The sequence below is a fragment of the Aulostomus chinensis genome, chromosome 10, assembly GCF_037954235.1.
Source record: "Aulostomus chinensis isolate RoL2024-O1b breed Wild chromosome 10, RoL_Achi_v1.0, whole genome shotgun sequence".
In the NCBI taxonomy this organism is placed as follows: Eukaryota; Metazoa; Chordata; class Actinopteri; order Syngnathiformes; family Aulostomidae; genus Aulostomus; species Aulostomus chinensis.
The window spans coordinates 26,166,333-26,188,913 of record NC_141329.1 but is presented as its reverse complement, the minus strand read 5'-3'; the positions used below and the strand labels follow the sequence as shown (position 1 = coordinate 26,188,913).

At 41.8% G+C, this 22,581-nt stretch overlaps 4 protein-coding genes across 9 annotated transcripts in view; 2 read left to right on the top strand and 2 right to left on the bottom strand.

Moving 5' to 3' along the window:
• Positions 1-718, bottom strand: part of cadm1b (cell adhesion molecule 1b) — a 273,072-nt gene extending 272,354 nt beyond the window's left edge. The window contains exon 1 of the mRNA XM_086216677.1: positions 424-718. The gene's annotated coding sequence lies outside the window, so the exon portion shown is untranslated. The remainder of the gene's footprint in view (positions 1-423) is intronic.
• Positions 187-3,382, top strand: pih1d2 (PIH1 domain containing 2). Its single transcript, XM_086216681.1, has 5 exons — positions 187-606; positions 1,564-1,684; positions 1,788-2,021; positions 2,158-2,432; positions 2,565-3,382. Exons 1-5 carry the CDS (start codon positions 430-432, stop codon positions 2,697-2,699), a joined length of 942 nt encoding a protein of 313 aa, XP_086072807.1. The 5' UTR covers positions 187-429; the 3' UTR covers positions 2,700-3,382.
• dixdc1a (DIX domain containing 1a) lies at positions 3,131-17,249 on the bottom strand. 3 transcript variants are annotated; one of them, XM_086216672.1, is made up of 15 exons: positions 17,061-17,248; positions 9,107-9,264; positions 8,855-9,000; positions 7,305-7,394; positions 7,011-7,064; positions 6,859-6,909; positions 6,538-6,642; positions 6,375-6,428; positions 6,183-6,269; positions 5,491-5,562; positions 4,733-4,894; positions 4,557-4,623; positions 4,264-4,372; positions 3,913-4,021; positions 3,131-3,644 (listed from the first exon to the last, which is right to left on the bottom strand). In XM_086216672.1, the coding sequence occupies exons 1-15, from the start codon at positions 17,093-17,095 to the stop codon at positions 3,561-3,563; spliced, it is 1,383 nt and encodes a 460-aa protein (XP_086072798.1). In that variant the 5' UTR covers positions 17,096-17,248; the 3' UTR covers positions 3,131-3,560. The 3 variants fall into 3 exon arrangements, with proteins under 3 accessions (XP_086072798.1, XP_086072799.1, XP_086072800.1); XM_086216673.1 differs by lacking the exon at positions 17,061-17,248 and adding an exon at positions 11,781-12,782; XM_086216674.1 differs by lacking the exon at positions 5,491-5,562 and having other exon boundaries at positions 17,061-17,249.
• nkapd1 (NKAP domain containing 1) lies at positions 11,703-21,607 on the top strand. 4 transcript variants are annotated; one of them, XM_086216685.1, is made up of 7 exons: positions 16,753-16,890; positions 17,135-17,211; positions 18,530-18,618; positions 18,758-18,883; positions 19,029-19,082; positions 19,459-19,889; positions 20,023-21,607. In XM_086216685.1, the coding sequence occupies exons 2-7, from the start codon at positions 17,143-17,145 to the stop codon at positions 20,031-20,033; spliced, it is 780 nt and encodes a 259-aa protein (XP_086072811.1). In that variant the 5' UTR covers positions 16,753-16,890; positions 17,135-17,142; the 3' UTR covers positions 20,034-21,607. The 4 variants fall into 4 exon arrangements, with proteins under 4 accessions (XP_086072810.1, XP_086072809.1, XP_086072811.1 ...); XM_086216684.1 differs by lacking the exon at positions 16,753-16,890 and adding an exon at positions 11,703-11,739 and having other exon boundaries at positions 19,459-21,607; XM_086216683.1 differs by lacking the exon at positions 16,753-16,890 and adding an exon at positions 16,288-16,306 and having other exon boundaries at positions 19,459-21,607.
• The last annotated feature ends 974 nt before the right edge of the window (positions 21,608-22,581 follow it).

Below are 22,581 nucleotides of genomic sequence, written 5' to 3'. Positions count from 1 at the left end.
AAATATGTAAGTCCCTGTTAATGCTGTTAAAAATTTGTGAATTAAGTGTGTAATTAATTATATTTCGATAGTTTCAAGCAGCAGAGGGGCAGAGTGAAGCATGAAGATCATCATTTGAAGACATTATCACAACCTTGAGCCCCATCTTGTTTACCACCAGGTGGCATCTGTAGAACACTTCCGCTTCCCTCAACCTCGTTTCCATAGCAACTGACACCCAAACTAGCCTAAGCTGTTTGACTGGAGAATAAGCATCGTCTGCCACACCTGAAAGATATTGCTGCACGTGTTTTATTTTATATATATTTTAGTCTCTTAGCAACAACAGAGCAAACACTGTCGAGAAAGTGCTATCTGGTTTGTTAGTTGGCTAGTTAGCTTATATCCTAGCTAAAGTGTACTAGTTTTCATTAAGACAGTCACCTTGCGATGTCGTCCACCGGCGGGGGAGTTTTGCCTCAGGTCAGCCGGTTGTGGGACATGCTGGATGATCTCTCCCAGAGTGACCCCGAAGCTTACCGCAACTTCATTGGGAAACAAATGAAAGCTGGAGCTGAATTCATGGTTCCGCCTAAACTCCACTCGTGTCTGTGCACACAAATACTGGTAGGTAACGTCGTTTAAGCCAGTTTGAGATTCGTTAACCAACGGTAAGCCTGCCTAAACAAGTTCTCAGGACGAAGTCAGTTCAAGTCAGAGCGATGAGAGCACAGGTGTGCTTCATTAAGCACTTCCGCATTCCATTTACCTGCACAGGGGGCTTCAAGCTTGGTGTGACATCGAAATATGTCACCCACCACACCCCGTGACCCCTACATGAGAGCTGTATTTAAAAAAAAAAAAAGCCTTCACAAGGTTTATGGTCACATGTTATTATTATATTTGTGTTGATGACGAATAAATTGGACCCCCTAATTACTTTTTTGTTTCGTTTATTGCTTTGTCCTGTAAAACCTCTTTCATCAGTGACCACCCGAAGTTTGTGATTAGAAATATATATTTTTTTTAAAATATGATTGCAATAAGAATGTTTGTATTGACAACCACAGGCCACACAATCAATAGGAAAGGAAGTGCATTGTGATTTCTCCAAGTGACACGTTATCCAGAGAAAAGGCCAAATGCAAATACAGAATCTCAGCTCTGTTTGTCTTACAGTGATGCAATGATTATTGTCATTATCAGTTAATCTACAGATTGTACTCTTGATTAATTATTTGTTCCATAAAATGTCAGCCAATTGCAGAAAATGCCAGTCACAAATCCCTGCAGCTCAAGATATTTGATTTACTGCCACAACAGAGTGAGAAAAGCTGAAAATCATATTCCAATGGCTTCAAACTGAGAACATTAGCCATTAATTATCAAAATTATGTTTCAAAGGAAATATACGGGATGACTAACTGATTAATGGATTCAGCTCTACTGAATTCTTCCGCACGCTAGTCGCAGCTTTGCCGAAGGCTGTCATCCATATGAATATTCATAGCTTAGAAAGGGTGTGTGTTTTGACTGGTTTTGTTTTGTTTGTTTGTTTTTACAGTACATCTGTCCTTTCAACAGGAACCACAGAAAGGGCTGCTGTACGTCAACGTATGCAGCTGGAAACGTGTGCCAGCACCTCAGGATCCCAGCCAGCCATTACCTGTGCATGCAGGAAATCTGGAAACAGACACAAATGAAGGTCAGAGCAAAAGACAAAGCTGTGCTGCATCACAAGCTACAAAAATGACCTTTATCTTACCCAATATGAATTATATAAATTGATGTTTTTGTTTTTTTCTCAGGCCGGAACACTGTACTAGATGTGGCATTTAATCCTGCGGTGCTACATGAAAGTGAGAAAGATAAAACAGAGATGAACCAGATCTATATGCTGGTTTTGAGCTTTGCCCAACAACAGCATGGGCTGACTCTTTCTCACCAGTACACCATCGTCAGCTGCAGCCCAAAAAGTAGCCCAGATGACTTGTGCTGTCGCCTTGGGTTTCAGAAGAGTCCGGCCAAACAACCAGACACAGGTAGAGCAAGAAGTCAATACTCCGATAAGCTGCTACAAGCCCTTTTTGTTTTAGTTTCTTTGCTTTGCTGCAGCAGGTGTATTATCTTTCACCTTCTTCTACAGTCTATAATCATCTATGACATTCCTTTACACAGCAAGTCAGACCCCAGCTGACCTCCTGCAGCAGATTTCCTCTCTGTGTTCAAAGAAACAAGACAAGGTCCCAGCTGATAAAATGATCTATAGACCCGCAGAGCACAAGAAGACTGGTTTAATTCAGGTCATTTCTAGCACCAATGTGCAGCCGCAGAAGCCAGAGTACCGACTTGAGGTGAAGACCGATACAACAGGAGGTCCTTGCAAGGTGGAGCTGACAGTGGACCTGCCGAAGGTTTGCTCCGTGTCAGAGTGCCAGCTGAGAATTTCTGAGGTGAGTGGTCAAACACACCCGTGAACAGTATAATGAACCATTTTAGAATCAGATTTGTGTTAAAGGTGGAGTTCCTGGTCTGTGTCTGCCATTATGAGTCTTCCATTGTGCTGAACGTGTTTCTCCATGCAGGAGGACCTCTTACTAGAAGTGGAGGATATCTACCATTTGCTTTTGGAGTTCCCAAAATCTGTAAAGGAAGACACAGCAGTTGCAATCTTTAACAAGCAGAATCGAAGGCTTACTGTTAGAGTGGATATTTTCTGACATTTTTTGTGGCCTGCAGAGAGCCAACCTGTCAGAAATCGTTTGTGTCTGGATGGAAATGTATTGTTTGTGGCATTTAATACTGAGAACAGACTGAGGAAACTTTGGATACTGAAAACAAGTCAAAGTAAATAACCAAAACAAAATAAATACTGGAAATGCAATCTGAAACTAAAATGTTACAGACATGGAGGTACTCATGCACTGCCCGGAAAATTCAGCTAATCAAAAAATAAACAGAATCTTCAGAAAGTGATATTTTCCCAGGCTGTTCTGAAATGAATGCCAGTGTTGATGTAGCCTCTGCAGTAAATTTAATTCTTTAACTTGATAAATAATTCACATTAATGACAATCTCTGAGCCTGGTTAATGTGTGGGTACCTAAGTGGAGGTGTAATGGTGAGGAGCTGGAATCACTCACAACAAAATGAACCATGCAATAATTTGTGTTTATTAAAACATTAAAATTGATGCAGGACAACATCATTATTTGGCAATCTGGAACTTGTGAAAAATGTCAGTAAACCCTTTTATTTTAAGGTTTGCACACTGAAACGCTCACGGCTTTTTGAGCACCGTTTGTAATGTGTTAATGTAGTTTTCACAGGTAATGCATCACATTATATCACAGTAATTAATTAACTTAATGTCAAGTTCTACATCAGCTGCGTCATATGCATTCCTTCAAATAAAGCATCAGATTCTTTCTACAAAACATTTAAAACTGATCAAAATAGTGTTGGTCCCTATTAATTGTGTAATAATTATTATTTAAGATGGAATGACAAGTGTTTTCAGTGGATTCCTGGTCCAGTAGACACTACTGAGGTTTGCAGTGGTGATGTCAGGTTTCTCTGGTTCTACCTCCTCTCCCCGTGGTCCTCCTCTACCCACGCTACGATTTTCCCCTCCCAGCCTGGTACGACTGCTCCATCCTGGAATACCTGCACAGACAGCCAACAGCTAAGATTTACATATCCAAGAAAAACTCACATCTATAATTTACAAAGGTCCGGGGGAAAAAAAAGTGAAAATGACTACTCTGTGTTATCAAAATCTCTGGGATGGAGATCAGTCCTCCTGCAGTGTTTTGAAGTGGAGAGCAGGCAGAGCTATTATTAGCATTTCATACTCTGTAACTGACATTTTAGATTTGCCTGGTGAAGATGATGTGGAAAGAAGTAGGGGCTATAATTTCACTCCCACGCCTACCTCCTCTTTCACTGTGCCAAACTCCGGGTCGAGAGCCTTGAAGTGGTATCTGAAACTGCCTTGTCTGTCCACAGCAGCCTTGAAGTCTCGCAGAGTCACTTCACCCAGCCTTGAAAAGCACACATGATGCGGAGGTTTACTCATGCATGCACACATACGCCCAAACAGACACTGAGACTTTCTAGGATAAACATATAACCAGAAGACATACATGTACATCGCTCTGGTCATGCATGACTAATGTCTCAAAGTGGAGCTTGAAAAATACTCACAGATGATTAAAATTCATGCAATCTAGTGTGATGGGAACAAACATAAACACTCATAAAAATCCAAGCTACTTATTTTCACCTTTTTGGGATGTTGATCAGAAATGGAGTGAGCGAGCGGTCGGTGAAGTAGAGCACTTTAGTGGAGACGGCAGTATCTAACCCTGGGCTGCTGTGGGAGTGTGCCATTTCTGGAAATAATTACAAAAACAACAACAACAACAAAAAAAACTGTTTGAGAACGAGGTAAAACGAACCTCAGTGCCCTCTGTACACGGCTGTGTGATTGAATGGCACAACTTGATTTGATTTAACGGGCTGAAATGAGAGTGAGCAGAAGATGACAAAACAAAACAAGGATTTTGTTTGTCTCACTTGAGCTCGGCGGCCAGGAGTCACGGTCTGTCGAGTTAGCTCTGCGCCCCGGTGATTTAAATTCCTCCTAGAATGAGAACAAACACTAATGATGAGAAGTCAATTGTCATTGGTTGATGACTCAATCATCCAGTGACAGATGTGTTGACAACTCTTAAACGCGTGGTAGCGTGTACCCCTCGGTTCTGTCTCCGCTGGGTGTCGAGGGAGAGTAAGCGATCCATGAGGCTGGCCACACCCTGCTCCAGAGTGTCCAGGGTGTGATGTTGGGGGTCATGACCAGAGAAGCTGTCTCTCAGACTCCGCAGGGCCTCCCTGACCAGCTGCAGCTCTTCCCCCTGGGACACACAGTTTAATGATGAGCGTACGGCGTCTAGAATCATTTATCATGTCAAGCTTTCTTCTGCAAAGAAAAACCAAAAATGAGATTACACAGGAAAATACTAGTGTGGATTGAGATTCAGAAAAACGCTGCAAACAACAAAGTCTTGCCAAATATATTTTTTGCGTACTATAAGACAGAATCCTTGAACAAGCTGCACCTCATTCACAGATATTTTTATTTACTTTTTACATGCTAAAGTTATGCTGATGCCATTTTTTTTCTAAAAAAGTAAAATAATCTGTGAATGCAGAAAGTAAAATATGTCTTGAAATAAGATGATAGTGTCGTTTTAATGTCACGGTGGTGCCACTTGTGAGTCTACTATCAGACATTAGAGGTTTAGAGTAATACGTTAAATGTCTGTCCTATCATGGCTTAAAAATTTATATTTAGAATTAAAATCACATCATTCTGATTTATCATCTATTTCTATTAACTTTAAAACTATATTTTTTTTTCTGATTCCTGAGAGAAATAAGCTACTAATATTCAAAACCTTATAAATACTCGACAAAAAATGTAAGCCTCACAAAAGAAAAGGGTACATACACCAGCATTACGCTGGAAGGCTGCAGGAGATGTTGAAGCTCCGTTATATCCACCACCTTCACTCCTGAATGACTGTCAGATGGACAACAAAACATGTAAATGCACACCGGAGGCTGAGGGGTTCACCCCCATCTTTCAGTAGATATGCCTGATGACGTTCTACATTCCTATGATCTACAAAGGTCATAAAAAGAGTCAAAATAATACCGAATTAATCCGACAAACGAGTCTTCCCTGTGTAGCCGAAGACTTACAGAGCTAATTCCTCTCTGCTATAAAGCCTGATTGTTGTCCAAAGTCTATTAAAAACAAATCAGTGAACCACGCTGTTGCACCGAATGACATTTTCTCTTATTACCACGAATATTGACACTGTAGTTTATATTCAACTGGTCTGGCATTCACAGTCCTCTTGGCTTACATACAAAGGCACTGACTCTGTATTAATCTGTGACTGAATATTGTCCCATTGCTCCCCTTTGAACAATGTTCTTTGAGTACATTGCCAACATTTTTTAGAAATTAAACTACATATCTGCACGTCAAAAGAAAACCTAAACTAAAATCTCAAAATCTATTTGTATAGAATTTAATAATCCCCAGTCCACTTAATATCTTCTTCCATCTAAAAATAACAAATAAATATGCTGTATACGTGTATATCATCCAAGTGCTTCCATCATTTTTCATACCCGTCCAGCTTCATGTGCTTTGTGCTGAGCGTCTTCAAGCTTTTGCTGCTGCTGCTGCAGTATTCTGTCCTTCCTTCCAAGTTGCTGCTATTGAGACAAACACGATCGATGTCAGAAAGCTACAAATGCATGCTGAGATGGAAAGAACTCACTGAAGTGTAACTGCTAAAAAAAAAAAAAAAAAAAAAATACCTCATATTCACTGAGTAATTTGTTGCGTTCGCTCAGCTTGCTTTTGAGCTCTGCCTGCAAACAGACGTTTCAGCGTGGCATTTTACTTGGACATAAACTCCAATTTTGTGTCAAGCAGGTCAGATATTTTATCACGTCTAACAGAAATCATCACTTGTCTCACATTTTCCCCTTCCAGCTGATCTTTGGCCATGTTGCTTCTCAGTAGTTCCTGCTTTAGCTGCAGCACAGCATCTTCCTGCACTGCCAGCCGTTGCTGCAGAGCATCCTAATGAGAAAGGGAGAGATCTAAGAGATGTCCAGAAAAGACCTGCATACAGATAAACGGCATACATCCACCTCTAACATATCATCCTCACACAGAGACAAGAATGTATGTTCTCGAGCATGAAAACTGTAGAAACATCATTTTGAAGTGGCATAGAGGGGATCCAATCTAATGGCCCACTTCAACTTGTTCAAAAATTGCTAATTTAATATTCACCTTGATGGCCTGAATGTGGCGTGCCTCTTGTTTGTGTCTCAGGAGTTCCCTCTGAGTGGTGAGCAAATGAACAGAGAGTTGAGTAAAAAGGTCCCTTTAGTTGTACCGCACCTCATCTATTTCAAATATCTAATTACATTTACTAACTGTACCTTGAGATCAAGGGCTTCCTCCATGCTTTGGTCCAGGCGACTGCGGATTAAAACCTTCAAAGGAAGACAGTAGGAGCAGCATAATTAGAGAATGGGAAAGTGTCAGAACGTATGAGGAGGCAGTGGGCCTGTGTGACATGGACGAGCAGATCAGACAGACTCATTTGTGCTCTACAGAAGCAAACTCTCGAGAGAAGTGAAGGCAGCAAACATCATCACAACAGAAGGGCTGACACGACACTCCTCGCAGAGTGACGAGCAAGTGGGTTTTTAAGTAGAGAGGGGGCGCTATACCAGCTGCTGCTCCGCATTAGCCCGGTTATCTCCAAAGTTCACAGGTCCATCCTGGTCCTCCTCGGGTAGGGAGCCGTTAAGTAGCAGAGCCTGCAAACAAACACGCACATTAATTACACATACATGAACAGAGAAAAGAGACATAATCTGTTTTGTATTTTGCTGCACACTTTGTTTCAAGGGAGGCTTCTTAGTGCAAATGAATGGAATAAAATAAATTAGACCTACTAATCAAACTGTCTACACTTCAGCCCGTGTCATTCATTCATTCCTTTCATTAGTTTTCCTGTTAATACATTGAATTTTATTCCAGGTTTTAATCAATTTTTTCCTTTTTTTAACTCATCTTGGTGATAATCTGGGTGAGTAATGATTAAACCAGAGGCCTGAAATGCCCCCCCCCCGCCTGTCTAATGATCACCATGTTATTTATTTTAAATATATATATATATATATGTATGTATCTATAATTTTTTTTTTTTTAACTTTGGTCCATTTTTTTCTTTTACTTTTGAGCGTGTTGAATTGATTAAAACAAGGAATGTCTCCAGACACCAACATGGTGATCATCAGAGAGGCGGGAGGGTGAGCGTTTCAGGCCTCTGGCTTAATCATTACTCACCCAGATTATAACCAAGATTATTTATCAGAAATGTCTATTACATTTGGACAGGCTGTATATTGATTTGGACAAGCTGTATATTGATTTTTTTCAGTGGAAGGACAGAGATTGACAGTCTGAACAACTGCTAGAGAAATTCCATCCATCCATCCATCCATCCATTTTCTATACTGCTTATCGGTTAAGGGTCGCTGGGGGGCTGGAGCCTATCCAAGCTGACATTGGGCGAGAGGCGGGGTTCACCCTGGATGGGTCGCCAGTCCATCACAGGGCCATCAGGAGCAAATAATGGTTCAGTATCTTGCTCAAGGACACTTGGACATGGTCACCGGGGGAAGTGAGGATCGAACCAGCGACCCTTTGGTTTCTAGACTTTTTTTCATTCTCTATGTAAATATATTGTAAATAACTAAATTGCCTAATATAAATATTAATATTTGTTTTGTTTTTTTCTCATTTCATAAATAATTATTCTTTAATTTATATTATCTTTTCTTCTTCTCTCTGTAAATGCAGCTGTAACTATGTACATTTCCCCAGTATGGGATGAATAAAGTGTTCTAATTCTTATTCTCATAGGCGGCCACTCTACCTGTGAGCCACGCCGCCGCTAGAGAAACTTTAATTTAGTGTATCAGTATCTTAACTGATATGTCTTTAACCCAAGCAGATAACCTGAAGCTTCGACAAACTTGCATCATCCTGTCTGGAGTGAATCAGGTGTTGAGGAATAATCCTTTTTATCCTGATAATAAGACTAAAGGGTCCAATTGGCCAAAGGGAGCATGAGGTTCTCTAAAACAATCAGATATATGGGCAGGGATTCAGACGTCTGGATTAAAGCTAGAACCTCATTCCGAGTTGTTACCTTTCTCCCATGAGCCTTTTGTCATCCTGTTCATGGCGGCACTGCAGTTTGTTTATTTACCTGTAGGCGGAACACCATCCTTCTGGCCTCCTGCATTTCCTTCTCCAGCTGCTCCTGGTGGGCATCCAGCTGCTCCTCCCAGGACTTCTCTTCCTCTTGCACATCATACCCAAGGGAAGGACACAAACCACAGAGCGAGACCTCCTCTGAAAGGGAGAGAGCAACAGGAGGCATGAGGCATGGGAGCGTTCTTTTGGAGGGATTCATTGCCTATTTTCTTCCTCTACAAGCGTTGATGTGCAGCCAACCAACCTGTGACACATTTTCTCTCCGTCAGCTCAGATTTGTCATCGTGAGTTCCCCTCTGGTCCTCGGACTGATCATGGACTGTTTCTTCTTTGGGGGTGTCGGTGGACTGGGTGATAACATACTCCTCTTTGGGGGAGTGAGCAGGGCTGGCAGAGCTGAGACTGAAACAGATGGTGGGCACAGGAAGGGATGAGTGTGTTTGCATCTCCTGCCAGATGAATGGCAATAAATAAACCTAGCCACAGAAAATGGAAATATAGAATTTAACAACTCCCAAGGGAGCACAAAATGGGCATTAATCCCATCTGGGCAAAATATTTTAACTCAAATCCATCTTTAAATACCCATAGGAATTGGTGCATCACAGACTGATAATGAAATTAACACAGCACAGACCTGTTCAGAAACGCACAGCAAGCACAGACACGCAAGCAAGTATACATGAAATTCTTCACATAGTTTGCTCCCCATTGGCCATTAGTTTAAGACATAATGCCCCCTCAGATTTTGAGTGGCTTTTTTTACTGTCGTTTGTTGAATATGTGTTGTGTGTGTTCAGAGCCTCTCCTGCAGCCCCGGGCGCGGGGCCGCTGTCATCTTCACTCAACTGTGTTTGCAGAAATAGGAAACAAGGATTGTGACCTGCGACCTATGGCATTATGCATGGTCCTTTAGCGAGGGGGATTCCTTCTGTTTCTTTTTGTGTCCGAACTACACGAGGGAGAGAATAGAATCACAATTTCATCAACCTGATCCTCAGGCTAAAAACTAACTCCCCAAAAAATACAGAGTGAGATAAAAATGTGTTTAGAAACCAAACAATGTCCCGAGGGATTGCATTTGCGCAGTTAAACCTGTTCCGCTGGTACATATGCATCGAGATTTAGATTGTAGCCGATGAGATTTACTGCTTATCTTATTGCATTGCTTTGCACGAGCTAATATCACAGCAGGCAATTAACACTTGCAAGATCTCCCTCTTCGCACGATTCAGATCGTTTCACATGGGATAATTTGCAACCTTTCGCCGTGACTGCGTCCTCTAATAATCGTGGGTTCTGTCTCTCAGTCTAACAAATACTGCAAGTGGTGCTAGTGGCTGTTTGAGGCTTCAAATACAGGCGCAGCTGTGCAAAATGCTAAAGTCAGCATGCTAATATGCTACAATGGCAGTTCTGTACATGCTGATGGCAGGTCTTCCTTTGGCACATTAGCATGTGTATTTTGCTAATTAGCACCCAACACAAAGTCATTAATGTTGTTAGCTGTATGTCATGAGTTTTGCAGCAATCTAGTCTGAACCCAAGATCATATTTTGGCCAGATGATGGCACTAGATAAGCAATTGAAGCGTAATTACAACTGTGCTAATTAATACCAAGAGGAGACATGAATGCAACAGCTAAATTCTGTGGTCCCCAGTACGAATCAATTCAAGCTTTATGTGGGCAACACTGAGTTCTAAAGCGCAATTTGGGACAATTCATCAAACAGTTGCTGAGATATTTCAGTTTGGGCCAAGGGTTTAAATAAACTAAAGATTTTAATTGTGTCTAGTGACATCAACTACACCGAGAGGCCTCAGGTAGATAATTCCCTTCAGCTTCTCAAGAGAGAAATGCTGCCGGCCACATAAAAACCATCCATCGAACGTCTTATCTGATGCTGCTGTGATTGTCCCCATGAGTTTCTCTAAAGGGGACGAAAGCACCGGCCTCCAATTTATCGTGTCACTGCAGAATACAGATGATGCGGACAAACCTGGTTTTAGTTGGTCGCTGATTTGATGCACCAACGGAACACAAATATGCAGATAGATTGGAGCCGTAAGCTTCAGATTAAGCGCAGGGGTTTACATGAGATGAGCACAACAGATTAACATCATCTGATTCGCAGAGGTGAAAGGTCACTGAGGATATGAACTCCAGTATTGTATTAGCGACGCTATGCTTCTGCTTCACAATTTAAAATTGAAATATGGCACTTTTTTACTTTCCAGATTAACATTTTACACTGATAAAATGTCACTTTATCACACAGAAGACACCAGTGTGCCACAGTTTATTTCCCTCCTCGTGGGTTGTTCCCGGTTACCCAAAAGAAATCCGCTTTACTCGAAATTTTGTTCAAGGGCCATGGAGGGAAGGGAAAATTAAACATAAGTATGTAGTTGCTTCTCTCCATGCAGACTTGAGACTTTTGGGGAGCGGCGTGAGTACAACACTGCATCAAACATGAAATACCAAAAGGCCACTTTCACTTGGATGTATCAGCACGAACAAACTAACAATGTAATAGCAACTACATCAGTCATTTCCCCGCAGAACTGGCACAATTTGCTGGTAATACTTTAAAAACATAGGCCTTGTATGATCGAATCGTCCGAATCATGAAATGGAAGAGCCGGTAATGGAGGCGAGACAGTCGTTGCTAGGCAATAGCAGCTTGGCTCACACAGACACGCACAGGGACACACCCACACCTCCTGCACTGTAAACAGACAACAATAACCTGCACAGTTAGGCTGTTGTTATGGAGAATTTCAGTTGACTGATACCAACGACATCGCATCGATATGAAGATACACGTTCGAGTTCAATCACTGCTACACTCCTGCAGACTAAACAACAGCCAGAGGTGATGTAACCTGAGTCATCGGACATAAAGACAGGTCTTACCATTTCATCTGTTTGGCTCCCATGCTGCTGGTTACAAGCTTAGCCTCCCCGACAGTAGTAGCCCTGCATCTGGGTGATGCCCTGCTTCTGAGTCAGGACCATAGTCCAACCGCAGCCAGAGGCAGCAGCAGCCGGGAGGTGAGCAGCAACCGGAGGGGTCTCCACGTCGCACGCCGTGTTCAGTCAGCAGCAACAGCCCGTTCAAATCCTCTCCAGCAGCATATTCACCAAGCCCAAAAAATCCTAATCAAAAGCCCTGGAACCTTCCCCTAAATGATGCCAAGTCTCAGTCCAGGCTGGCAGAGCAAACAGGGAGAGCCAGAGGGAGAGGGCGGCTGAAGTCTGCCTGGCTTCTCATGGCTCTCGCCTAGTGCTTGAGCTCACCAGCTCCATTCACGAACACAATGTTTTTTGTTCCTTGCGGACAAGAACTGATGCAGCTCTTGTGCATCTTTTTTCAGCCTTTCCTCTCTGCCTGCCTTTTTTTGCATTTACTCCCTCTGCCCTCCCTCTTTCTCTTTTTCTCTTCTGCTCTGTCGCGCTGGCTTTGTATCATTCCTTCCTCCTTTCAGGGCGAGAGGATGTCAGACATGGCTCTGTCTGGGTGTGTTTACCCTCCCCCTGCCCCTCTTTCCTCCTCCTTCCTTTCCCCACTGCTCTCTCCTTTCACAGGGAGGAGGAGGAGGGAGAAAAATTTGCTCCTTTTCCTTCCTTTTCTGGTTTATAAGTACAGTGTGTCTGTGAAATGATACAATCCAAAGTAAACAAATTGAAAAAAAAAAAAAAAGGCTCTGCAACGAAGCCATTAGGTTGCAGGCAAAATCACAGGCTTCTGCAACAGCAACATACCACACATACTGAAACATAGAGGAGGTTAATGATATATTTACACAGTCTGAACAAAGAATATTTCTACTGCTCAAATAAGCAACCAGAACACGGTACTTAGGGAATCCACTCATCAGCCTGCAATTACAGCTTGCCTCAGATTATTCACCGTGTGCTACGCCACAGCCGTTTTCCCTGCAACTGCTTTAAAAACAAACAAACATGAGAATGCACTGTGAGCCATGAGCTAAACCCAAAATTAGCAGCTTCATGGTTTAACCAGCAGGAGACTAAATCAGATGTGCTGCTATTCTGAAGCACAGGTTTTGGCTGAGCACAGCGTTCATTAAGATTTCAGAGAGGTTGCTGGTGTCATCAGCAAGACATAGTTTGCAGTTCTTCCCATTAATGTGATCAAACGTTTCACCTGTCCGTCAACTTGCCTGAAATATTTAAGCAGACCACCAGGCTGCTGCACACTGGTTAGGAACTACGGAGACTGAAAAAGTCAAACTAGCCTCACTTGTTTGTATGACATCCTATTAAACTGTGTGTGCCTACGGAAGCTCGGAAGCTCTGTGCTGGGGATTTCTTTTTTTAAATGCCAGTAGCCTGAGACCAGCTGATTACTGCGTCGCCACAAGTTAATCCATCTTGTTATCTCGAGAAAACGAAAGGCTGCTTCTCAAAATAAGTTACGATTCAGATCGCTGATCTATGTCGATGGACGTACAACAATTCAAACACATATAATCATGACAATCATAATATAATGTGTTATGATAATAATCATGGGTGGACAATTACCCATTTGTTACTCATTATCTCCGTAAATAAAGAGCCAATTTCTTACAATAAAATAGATCCAGCTATAAAAAAAACTTGTGATCTCCAGATAACGACATAAACATGAGTCCTTCAATTAATTACACAGCAATGATATTGATTATTTTAACCCCGCATAATTTTTTTTGGGGGGGGAGGGGGGTTGTTTATTTGTCAGTTAACCAAAATCCATCTTGAGCACCGTAGAAAATCCAGATCCAAATCCAGATCCAGGATTTCATTTTAACATCCTTTACCACTGTGAGACAGGGCATTTTCAGATAGTTTCATTGGTTGATGAGGAACTATTCCACTGACTCTTGTGGGAAAAAAATAGATATATTTGTCATATTTTTTGAAAATATATTTAATTGGGTTGCCCTTCAGAACCAGAATATTCTTCTGGGTGAGGTCATTTCAACCATTTATCTGTACTTGAGCAACTTAGGCAGTGTATTGGGTGCTGGAGGGCTTTGATTTTCTGTCCCTGGAGGAAAGACACACAGATCAAGGTGCTCATACCCAGAGGGGGCCCCCCTGGTGCTGGACTCCCAAAGATAGGGGGACAGAAGTAGACCACTGCTGTACCCCAAGGTACAATCTACAGTGCTGCACCCTCATTTCATGTAAATGTGTCACTGATTGGCTGGCTCTGGGTGCCTTGGGGTGTGTGGAGGGATATGTTTGGGGGTCAGAGCCATTCAGACGAAGGGAAGGAGCAGGTTTTTTTTTTTTTTGCAGGATAATGTAGAAAAAAAAAGGTTTATATGGGATTCAGGATTTTGAGAGAATACTTCAGATTTTTTTTGACGTACCCTCCTGACATAAGTGTGTGTGTAAAACCTTGACTATCAATTTACACAAACTTTTTAACATTCAGGTCCACACAATAAGACTGAGGCATTTTGTTAGACTCAAAGGAAGCAGGCCTTCATTCATTCATTCAAAAGTTAATATTTTGCAAATAAGACATAAGATGGGTCAAGTTTGATATTACCTGCCAGAGACAACATTCTTTAATATATACAGCTTGAGAACTTGACTCAAGCATTTGACCCAAAATATTTGAATTAAGTTGTGGATTTGCATTTAAAATAGAAGACAGCCCTACTGGCCTTGGAGGTTTGTGCCACTCTGCTTCGTTTATTCAACAGATTACGCTCGTAGCCTTTTTTCTAAACACATTAATATTCACGCAGACACCGCAAGAGGCACTTTAGTGTTTAGGTCTCGCTCTCTTTTATGCTGATCCAATGGTGAAATACTGCCAGCATGTTATACTGCGGAGCGATTTGTTTCGTCAGAGAAGTTTGGCTATGTTTATTCATGGGATGGGAAAAACAAAAAAGGTGTCTTCCTAGGCAAATATATCAAATATGCATAGACACTCTAAGTACAAGCACAGATGTTGAGCAGGTGGAGTTGCTGGGGAAGTTTTGATATCACTTTGGCAATTTTGTAGCTGAAAAAGCAGTGTCACTGTTCAGCACTGCTTTGAATGTTTTTAGATTACAAAGACAAGGACAAATGCGGGCACAAAACAAGCTGACGATGTCTATTTGACAGACAAAGATGTGACGGAGGGAGAAACAAAGTGCCTCTTCAACAGAGAATATTCAATTCATGCAGGGAGTGACTTTGCTGTTCAAAGTGCAGCTTGAAAGTCATTCCACCACAGGGAGCCAGCAGGTGAGAAGAAAGTCCGGAGAGTCAAAAGGACGGCAAGCAGACAAATTGTAAATACAATGGCTGGGGATTTTGATAGGAAATGATAACTGTGCTTTACATGACTGCCTTTTCTAATTCCGTGACCTTCAAACAAACACTCACGAGGCTCCACGGGCTCCATTCTTGTTGAATACATCGATAGCAGATCGTCTGCTACAAATATTCTTAGAAGATGAGAGGATGTCCCGTCTGTCTCTGGTATTATATCTGTTCTTTTTTTTTTTTTTTTTAAATAAACCATGGGAAATTGATTAACAGCTAAGGTGAATTATTTTGGTTTTCCTTTAAAACAACAACAACAACAACAACAAGAAAACAGAAAGCTGCATTGCAAAGATTAAAGTCTATCAGTAGAAAAGTAATGTAGGATCAGTGGAAATGTTAATGAAACAGTTATTCAGGTTTGAAAGACATTTTGTCAACTAATAAACAAACATTAAAGAGCCGGTGACCTTCTACTGAGCCATTAGGAGCTGCAAAATAAGAGTCTTTCCCTCTGACATCTTCCAGTGAACCTTCCAGAAGAGTCCTGCTTGTTCACCCTCCAGTGTTTATCCTCCAACTGACATCAGAGGATGAACATCAAGCTACATCCTTCTGCTTCTCATGCGTTTGATTTCCTCACCAATCAAGACAAAAAAAAAAAAACGCTTTAGAGCCGTTTATGCAGCCACAAGAGGCCATTGCCCATTCTGAGGTGCTTTCTAATTAAAAGTAGATTATTTTGCTTTATGTTAACTCTGGTTTGGATCTAGCGGCTGTTTCTTTGAAAAGGTCCACAGCGATTTGTGCAATGCGAACAGTAAACAGCCACCCAGTAATGTCTACATGCTCATTTTACAGATTCCAGACCTTACCTAACTTATTCATTTCAATCCACCTTCACCTCTCGCTACAACCCTGGTTTGATCCATGTCATAGTTCATATTTGAGCAGTTTAGTGTGGTACAATGTTGGAGAAGATCAAGCGGAGTTTGCTTGGCTTGAAAGTGCAACTCTTAAAACTTTCTAAATACAATCGTATGATGAAGTTGCCTCAGAATATTGGGGGGGGGGGGGTGTATATATACTTGATTTCAAAAACTGAATAAATTTAGGACACAGTGTCGCCATGTCAACTCATGTTTTCAGTCAAAGGTGAACTGGTAATGTAACATCTATATTGGATCATTTATTTATTTGCGCAAGCTTGAAAATATCTGGTATGACAACACACATTTCCTTTAAGTCAAATATTCTCCAAATGGGGAGCTTCATTTCAGATGTATAAGATGGGAGGTTTCACTTCCTGGGGTAGCCATATTGGATTCCTGAGCCTTTCATTTTCATTACCTAAATACTTTCAGTCTTTCAAAAGAGACTTGGAACAACTCACATGGTTTCTATGTTTAGTACTAAAGGGAATTGTGTTGTTCACACTTCTTTTCAAGTATTTAAAAAAATATATATATATGGATAATTGTTCGGTTAACTTGCGAAACTTTAGTAGTGTAGTGCTTCAACATCCGTTTTAAACGTCCACATTGCGTATGAACTGTTAAAATTCAAAAACTTACCGTGTTGAATACTCTGACTCCTGTACCACCCGACGATGATTGACGTGACGAGGGTCCAATCACGTCTGAGTTCCGTATAACGCACGAAAACGTATTACGTATTTGAAGAAAGCGGAAGTAGCGGCAGTAGCCGCGAGTCCTTTATTGTTTTTCAATGCTATTCTCTCTCTAAGGTACAATTTGTTCACATTTTTTGGAACTACAATAACCTAGCAGCCTTAGTTTTTTTGTAGTATTCTTCAGTGACTCCCTGAATTGTCCTTTATATTTGATTGTTCAACTGTTTTAGCTGACAAGCTAAATGTGTGCTCCATGTACCGGAGCAGCCAGAGTCTTTACGTACCATAACGTGTCGCCGCGGCAGTTGGCTCTTCTCATCTGTTTGTCCTCTCACATTTCAAATTTGTCGTACATCAGCTTTCATCATGGCAAAGCAACCGTCAGGGAAGACCTGGTTGAGGAATGTTATGCGCCACACAGATGCCCACAACAAGGTAGGCGCGCATCTGTGTCAGTGTGTGCGTGTGTGTGTGAGAGAGAAAGAGAGAGAAACCCCCTTTATTTCTCTGTTCTAGCACATCTGAATTGGTCTCATGTTAATTTAGTCCAGTCAGTTCATGGAAGAATCGGTGGCTTTACATTTGGTGTTTTATAGCCCCAAGACAGTAAAAACCCCCTTGTCATCCAAAAAAAAAAAAATGCTTTGCAGATTTGAAATCGGATTTTACAGTTGTTTTTTTCCCTCCTCTATATCATAACGGTACATTCTTTAATAACTGAGAATCCTTCGAGAAAGTGATACCCCTAAATTGATCCACTTTAAGAAGAGCAGCTCTAGAGCACATCCTATGCTATACTGAGCCAGTCAGACTCCCCCAGTTGCCAAGTGTAATCCTCCTTGTCTGATACACTGCGGTCAACATCAGTACGTGTAGCCGATTCTGGTCATGAATATTAAAATGCTATGAACGGCTGCGTTGTGTTGATTTAAGCACTCCTGTGGGTGGTCAGCTGGTTTCCTATTTACAGTGATTTCCTCTCTAATATCCTCAGCTGATACGATGTAGTTTGGGATTTGCGGAGCTGGAGGTGTGGGCTCCAGTCAGACTCAAGTCCTGAGGGTTAGGGGAACGTGGGTTTGACAGCAGACCATGAAACACTGAACTGTCTCATTCAGGTGGGAAGATTCTGCTGTGATGCTCAGGAACAGCTTGTGTCAAATAATACCAACATTTTTTGTGTAAAACTTGATGTTTTTGAATAATTGTAAAACAAGAGGTACTTTTTGGACCTACGCCTCCAGTTACGACTTGCTGTTTGGTATCACTTAAAAAGAGAGTTTGACACTATTGCAATTTATCTCTTAGCTAGAAAAAATACCCAAAACAGCTGAACAGCACAAATCCGTGCACATGGTTTAGGAACCGTGTCAGATTCATATTTTGTCCACAGAGGGCGGCTTCCTTGTTTATACTAAACCTTGTAGGGAGAAAGATGGTAATTTAAACCACACTCTGATCTTTGAGGAAGCTTTGAGGAAACCCACACGCACTGATCAGACTGACCCAAGACATGCGTGCGTCCACATCTGTGTTAGACCTGTCCGTGGGGGACTTGTTGGACTATCCAAAGACTCTAGGCTGATGAAGGCAGCTGTGGTTTCACTAACATGGTGAATGACGCTGCCCGTAAGTGATGAAGGAATTCTACAACTTCTGAATGTTTTTGAACAGTTGAACTCGCTGGAGTGCTCCATGTGTGGGTGTTTTTTGTGTAGTCTTTCATCCACTTACTGTTGTTGACCCGCTGCAGATCCAAGAGGAGATTGAGATGTGGAAAATGCGAGACTGCGAAGTCCAGATGTCTCACCACAAACATTTGTCGGCTTCAGAGGGTGTAAGGTAGGAACCGGGGACATCCCAGTTTGACTTGAAGCACCTGAACGCAAGTGACACCAGAGCTCACGTGGGAGTGAGTTTCACAATATTGAGGGCTGTTACGGTGCGCTGGCTTGTTGAGTCGCTGATGGCTGTGTTCCAGGGGACATATGCACTGTGATCGAGTGGCAGATCAGACCGGGGACCTGCGCCAAAGCAGAGAGTGCATCTCAGAGGCTCGATACTGGACTCGCAAACTTTATGAATTTGAGGACAATGATCCTGACAGGTAGATCCCTTCATCACATCCCTCATCTGAATATATATTCATTGCTTCACTGGTTAGTCTCCAATGCCTCATTTATGGTCATATTAATCAATATTATGAACTGTGCCATATTTAGATAAAACTGACCGGTGTTTCTACTCGGCAGATGGGGACACAGTGGCTTCAAGGAGCTATATCCAGAGGAGTTTGAAAGTGACAGGTAATCAAACATGCAGCATAAAACCAAACAAGACAGAGAAGAACGCAATTCAGATTTTTAAAGGATATTCCACCAACTTAGTGTAATTTACAAACTTCCACAGCCTTTCATTAGACCCTTAATGCCTGGTAAACACTGATGTCTTGTAAACTTCATGTATTAAATTTTGAAGAGAGGCTCTAGGCTAAAATAGAGAGATCCCCAATTACATCATCATGGGTTATGTCTTCAGTAAAGCTCCCCGTGGCACCACAGAGGAGATTTTACAACCATTTTAACAGGATGAACAATGCTCCCTGTGCTAACTTAAGCAACATCAAGGCATCATTCCGTACTTAACGTTATCTTTTACATTTATTGTCTTTATTCTGTCAAGTGATAAAGCCGCAAAGAAGATTGGGCAACACAGAATGAAAAAGTCCAAGTCTTCTACGGAGACAAGTTTATCAAAACGCTCCAAAAAATCCTCCCGAAAGAAGAAGAAAAAGAAGAAGAAGAAAGAAGAGGGCGGCAGGGGGAAGAAAGCGACGTGTTCGAGCAGCAGCCACAGTAGCGATGACAGCAGTACTCCCAAAGACAAGCAGAGGAGGAAAAGGACTAAAAGTCGACACAAAAACAAGAAAGCGGCCAAGGCGAGGGGCAGAGATGAGGACAGCAGCTCGGGGGACAGCGATGATGATGGCGATGTCGTCAAAGAAAGGGACAGAAGGATACACAGTCGCAAAAGAAAAAAGCAGGACTCCAGCAAAGATGCGGACCTGGGTGTAGACTCCAAAAAGAAGAGGAGGAAAAACTGGAGGGCAGCAGGTGAGGACAGCTCGGACGATAGTTCTGGAGAGTGAGACGCTCAGACCGGTCGGTACACAGCTCAGGTAACCATCAGGAAAACTGCCACAGAATCCTTTGTTCCGGTAACTGCTCAGAGGGTTTTTCTCCACAGGGCCACTGTGATGTACTTTGTGAGACATCAACAAACCTGTGTTGGCGGTCCTCTGTGTGGGCCGTCTGTGTGGCAAAATCTCAGCCCCTCTGCAGTGGCTGGAAGCACACACTACCTGAGCAGAGGCAGCAGGCGGCATGAAGAGGGATGGAGGGTGTCCACCACCTTTCTCATGAAGGATTCCGTCTGCGGCAGGCTTATTTATCGATCACCGACTCTCACCTCAGGCTGTCTGCCTCACGTAGAGACTTCCTGTCCTGACTTGACTGCTGATTTTCTGCCGCACGTTTTTATTTTTAAAAACTGGGAAATTATGCAGCTTTACTCAATTGAAACATTGTGCGTTTGCTTTTCTTTTATCTTTTTAAACTTTTGTATGCAGGACATTAATGTAGATTAAAAAGAAAAATCATCTATTTTGCTGTTTTTGAAAAACATTTTTATTGTAAAAATTGTGGATTGTACATTTTTACAGGATAGAGCTGGCGACATTCTGTATTTATTTTTTTTAATTGACACAAAAATCACTTGAATAGACTAAAGCAAACAATGATCAAAGCAAAGCCTGATACACTGCATCTTTGATGTCCAAGCCATTGCACCACGACATTCGGTGACATGGTCTGATATTACCATAAGCCGCCACTGCAGGGCTGTTATTCTTTTACTACAGTAGTTTTATCCTAATATACGTAGCACATTGGCCAGCGACTGCACATACACCATCTTGAGTATCAAATGTGTATGAATCCACAGCCGAAAAGTTGCCCTTCATACAAGGTGTGTATGGTCGTGAAAAGTAAAATGGCAGTGCTGAAAAATGATCTTAAGAAAATAATGGCAAAGGTATGGATTTTTTTTTTTATTGTTTCATTATGTTGCCCAGTTAAGATTAACAGAGAAAAAAAAATCACTTTTGGTTCATCTCAATGTGCTGAAATGTGTATTATTTAGGTCAAACCACATTATTAGTAGTAATATACTGTGGTACATGGATTTTTACTTCTTTTTTTTTCACATCTACATGTTTTAGAGAAAATCCGGTCATGACCATTTGTCTTTACGGCCTACAAAGTCGTGGAAATGTCCCTGGAAAAATGTGTCTGAAACTTGTTGGTATTTCTGTCTTGCTTTATAACTTTCATCGGGAACCAACATGGTGGGAAAGGAGAAGTACAAACACATTGTTTGGTCTTTTCAAGGATTTGTCAACCAAAGGGGAAAAAAAAAAAAAAAAAGAATATAGCCAGCCTTATCTTTTCACTGAAATGGTAGTAAGTGTTTTACCACATACCATTTTAATTTGATTTGTAAACTTAACTATAGTGTCAATTCAGGAACCAATTTGCACTGGTCTGTTCAGATAACATGTATATGCAAGAGCCAAATAGAGTGATGGAATAAGATGGCTGTGCCAGTCTAGACAGTTCATAATTCATACTTTAATACTTTGAAATTACCTCCGGCAGAATGAAAAATATTACATCTTGGATTTGACGTCTTCTGATATGTTTTTTTTTTTTTTTTTTTTTGTATTTGTCAAGCAGTTTGTAATGAAATAAATAGAGGCGGTCCTGTTCTCTCAGTTCTGTCCCATGCTGTCTCTTTTTAACGCTGCGGAAAATATACAAGCTGCTAGTCATGATCAAAGCGAATACGTTTGCAGTATCTCTCCTCGACTGCTGCACCGCTCACAGAACAGCGGCGTCACCCATGTGGCCTCGGAATGAGACTAAATAGCAAAGGTGTACAAATCGATCTCTCATGGCCGACGATTCAAACAATGGCAGCATAGAGAGCCACGGGTCAGTTTGTCAAAGTACAAACGTGGCCTGAAGACGTGGGCTGGTGCCATCTGGGTATTTTTAAGACGCTGAAGCAAGTGTTGGTGAAACATTTTGAAAGTATTAGAAAAGCCCGAAGCCATACGCTGAGTCTGTGTCAATAGGCTAAGTGGAGTCTCTGAGCAGCTGAGAGTGGGCCGTCTTGAGTTTGGCTGCAACGTCTTGGGAGACAGGAAAAAAAAAAAAAAAAGTTAAATGGAGTTTAGCTGGCTGAATCTGCGTTGATGGGCATTTTCAATCAGTTAACATTTGGCAACATCCAAGATAAAGAAACATTTCTAGTGAGCGCAGAAATCATTATACATTTGAAATTTAGTTTGCTTAAATGGTTGCGATGGCTACAAAAAAAAGGGGGGGTGGCAGACATCCAACCATCCCATGGGCTTACTACGGTAATTCAAAATGAACTCCCCCCCCCACTTCTGTGTGTTTTTGAGCTGCACTTTATGTGAAATGAAGCAGGTACAGACTCCAGACAGCGATGCTGTTCTCTGTAGCGCTCATCCAGATTTTGATTATAGAGCAACAAACCACCAACTTGTAAGGAATTGTATTATTCTCCCTCATTTTTAGTGCCAGACAAGGAACACTGGGGTTCTGGAAAATCCCCATCCGGGAGGGGGAGGGGATGCACCTCGGAGGAGAGGAGGGTTTCAATCTGCTTGTCCGGTTCTGAAAACGATGGATTTTCCCCCCAAATGTGGGTGTGTTCCTT

Excerpts from the sequence above, each read along its gene's own strand:
- pih1d2 (XM_086216681.1), top strand. The coding sequence starts at position 430 with ATGTCGTCCACCGGCGGGGGAGTTTTGCCTCAGGTCAGCCGGTTGTGG. Across the intron at positions 607-1,563 it reads GTCTGTGCACACAAATACTG|GAACCACAGAAAGGGCTGCT; the intron begins GTAGGTAACGTC and ends TCCTTTCAACAG. Across the intron at positions 2,022-2,157 it reads GGCCAAACAACCAGACACAG|CAAGTCAGACCCCAGCTGAC; the intron begins GTAGAGCAAGAA and ends TCCTTTACACAG.
- dixdc1a (XM_086216672.1), bottom strand. The coding sequence starts at position 17,095 with ATGAGAAGAGCCAACTGCCGCGGCGACACGTTATG. Across the intron at positions 7,395-8,854 it reads GGATGGTGTTCCGCCTACAG|GCTCTGCTACTTAACGGCTC; the intron begins GTAAATAAACAA and ends GTTTGTTTGCAG. Across the intron at positions 6,429-6,537 it reads ATCAGCTGGAAGGGGAAAAT|GCAGAGCTCAAAAGCAAGCT; the intron begins GTGAGACAAGTG and ends GTCTGTTTGCAG.
- nkapd1 (XM_086216684.1), top strand. The coding sequence starts at position 17,143 with ATGGCAAAGCAACCGTCAGGGAAGACCTGGTTGAGGAATGTTATGCGC. Across the intron at positions 18,619-18,757 it reads TCGGCTTCAGAGGGTGTAAG|GGGACATATGCACTGTGATC; the intron begins GTAGGAACCGGG and ends GCTGTGTTCCAG. Across the intron at positions 18,884-19,028 it reads GAGGACAATGATCCTGACAG|ATGGGGACACAGTGGCTTCA; the intron begins GTAGATCCCTTC and ends TCTACTCGGCAG.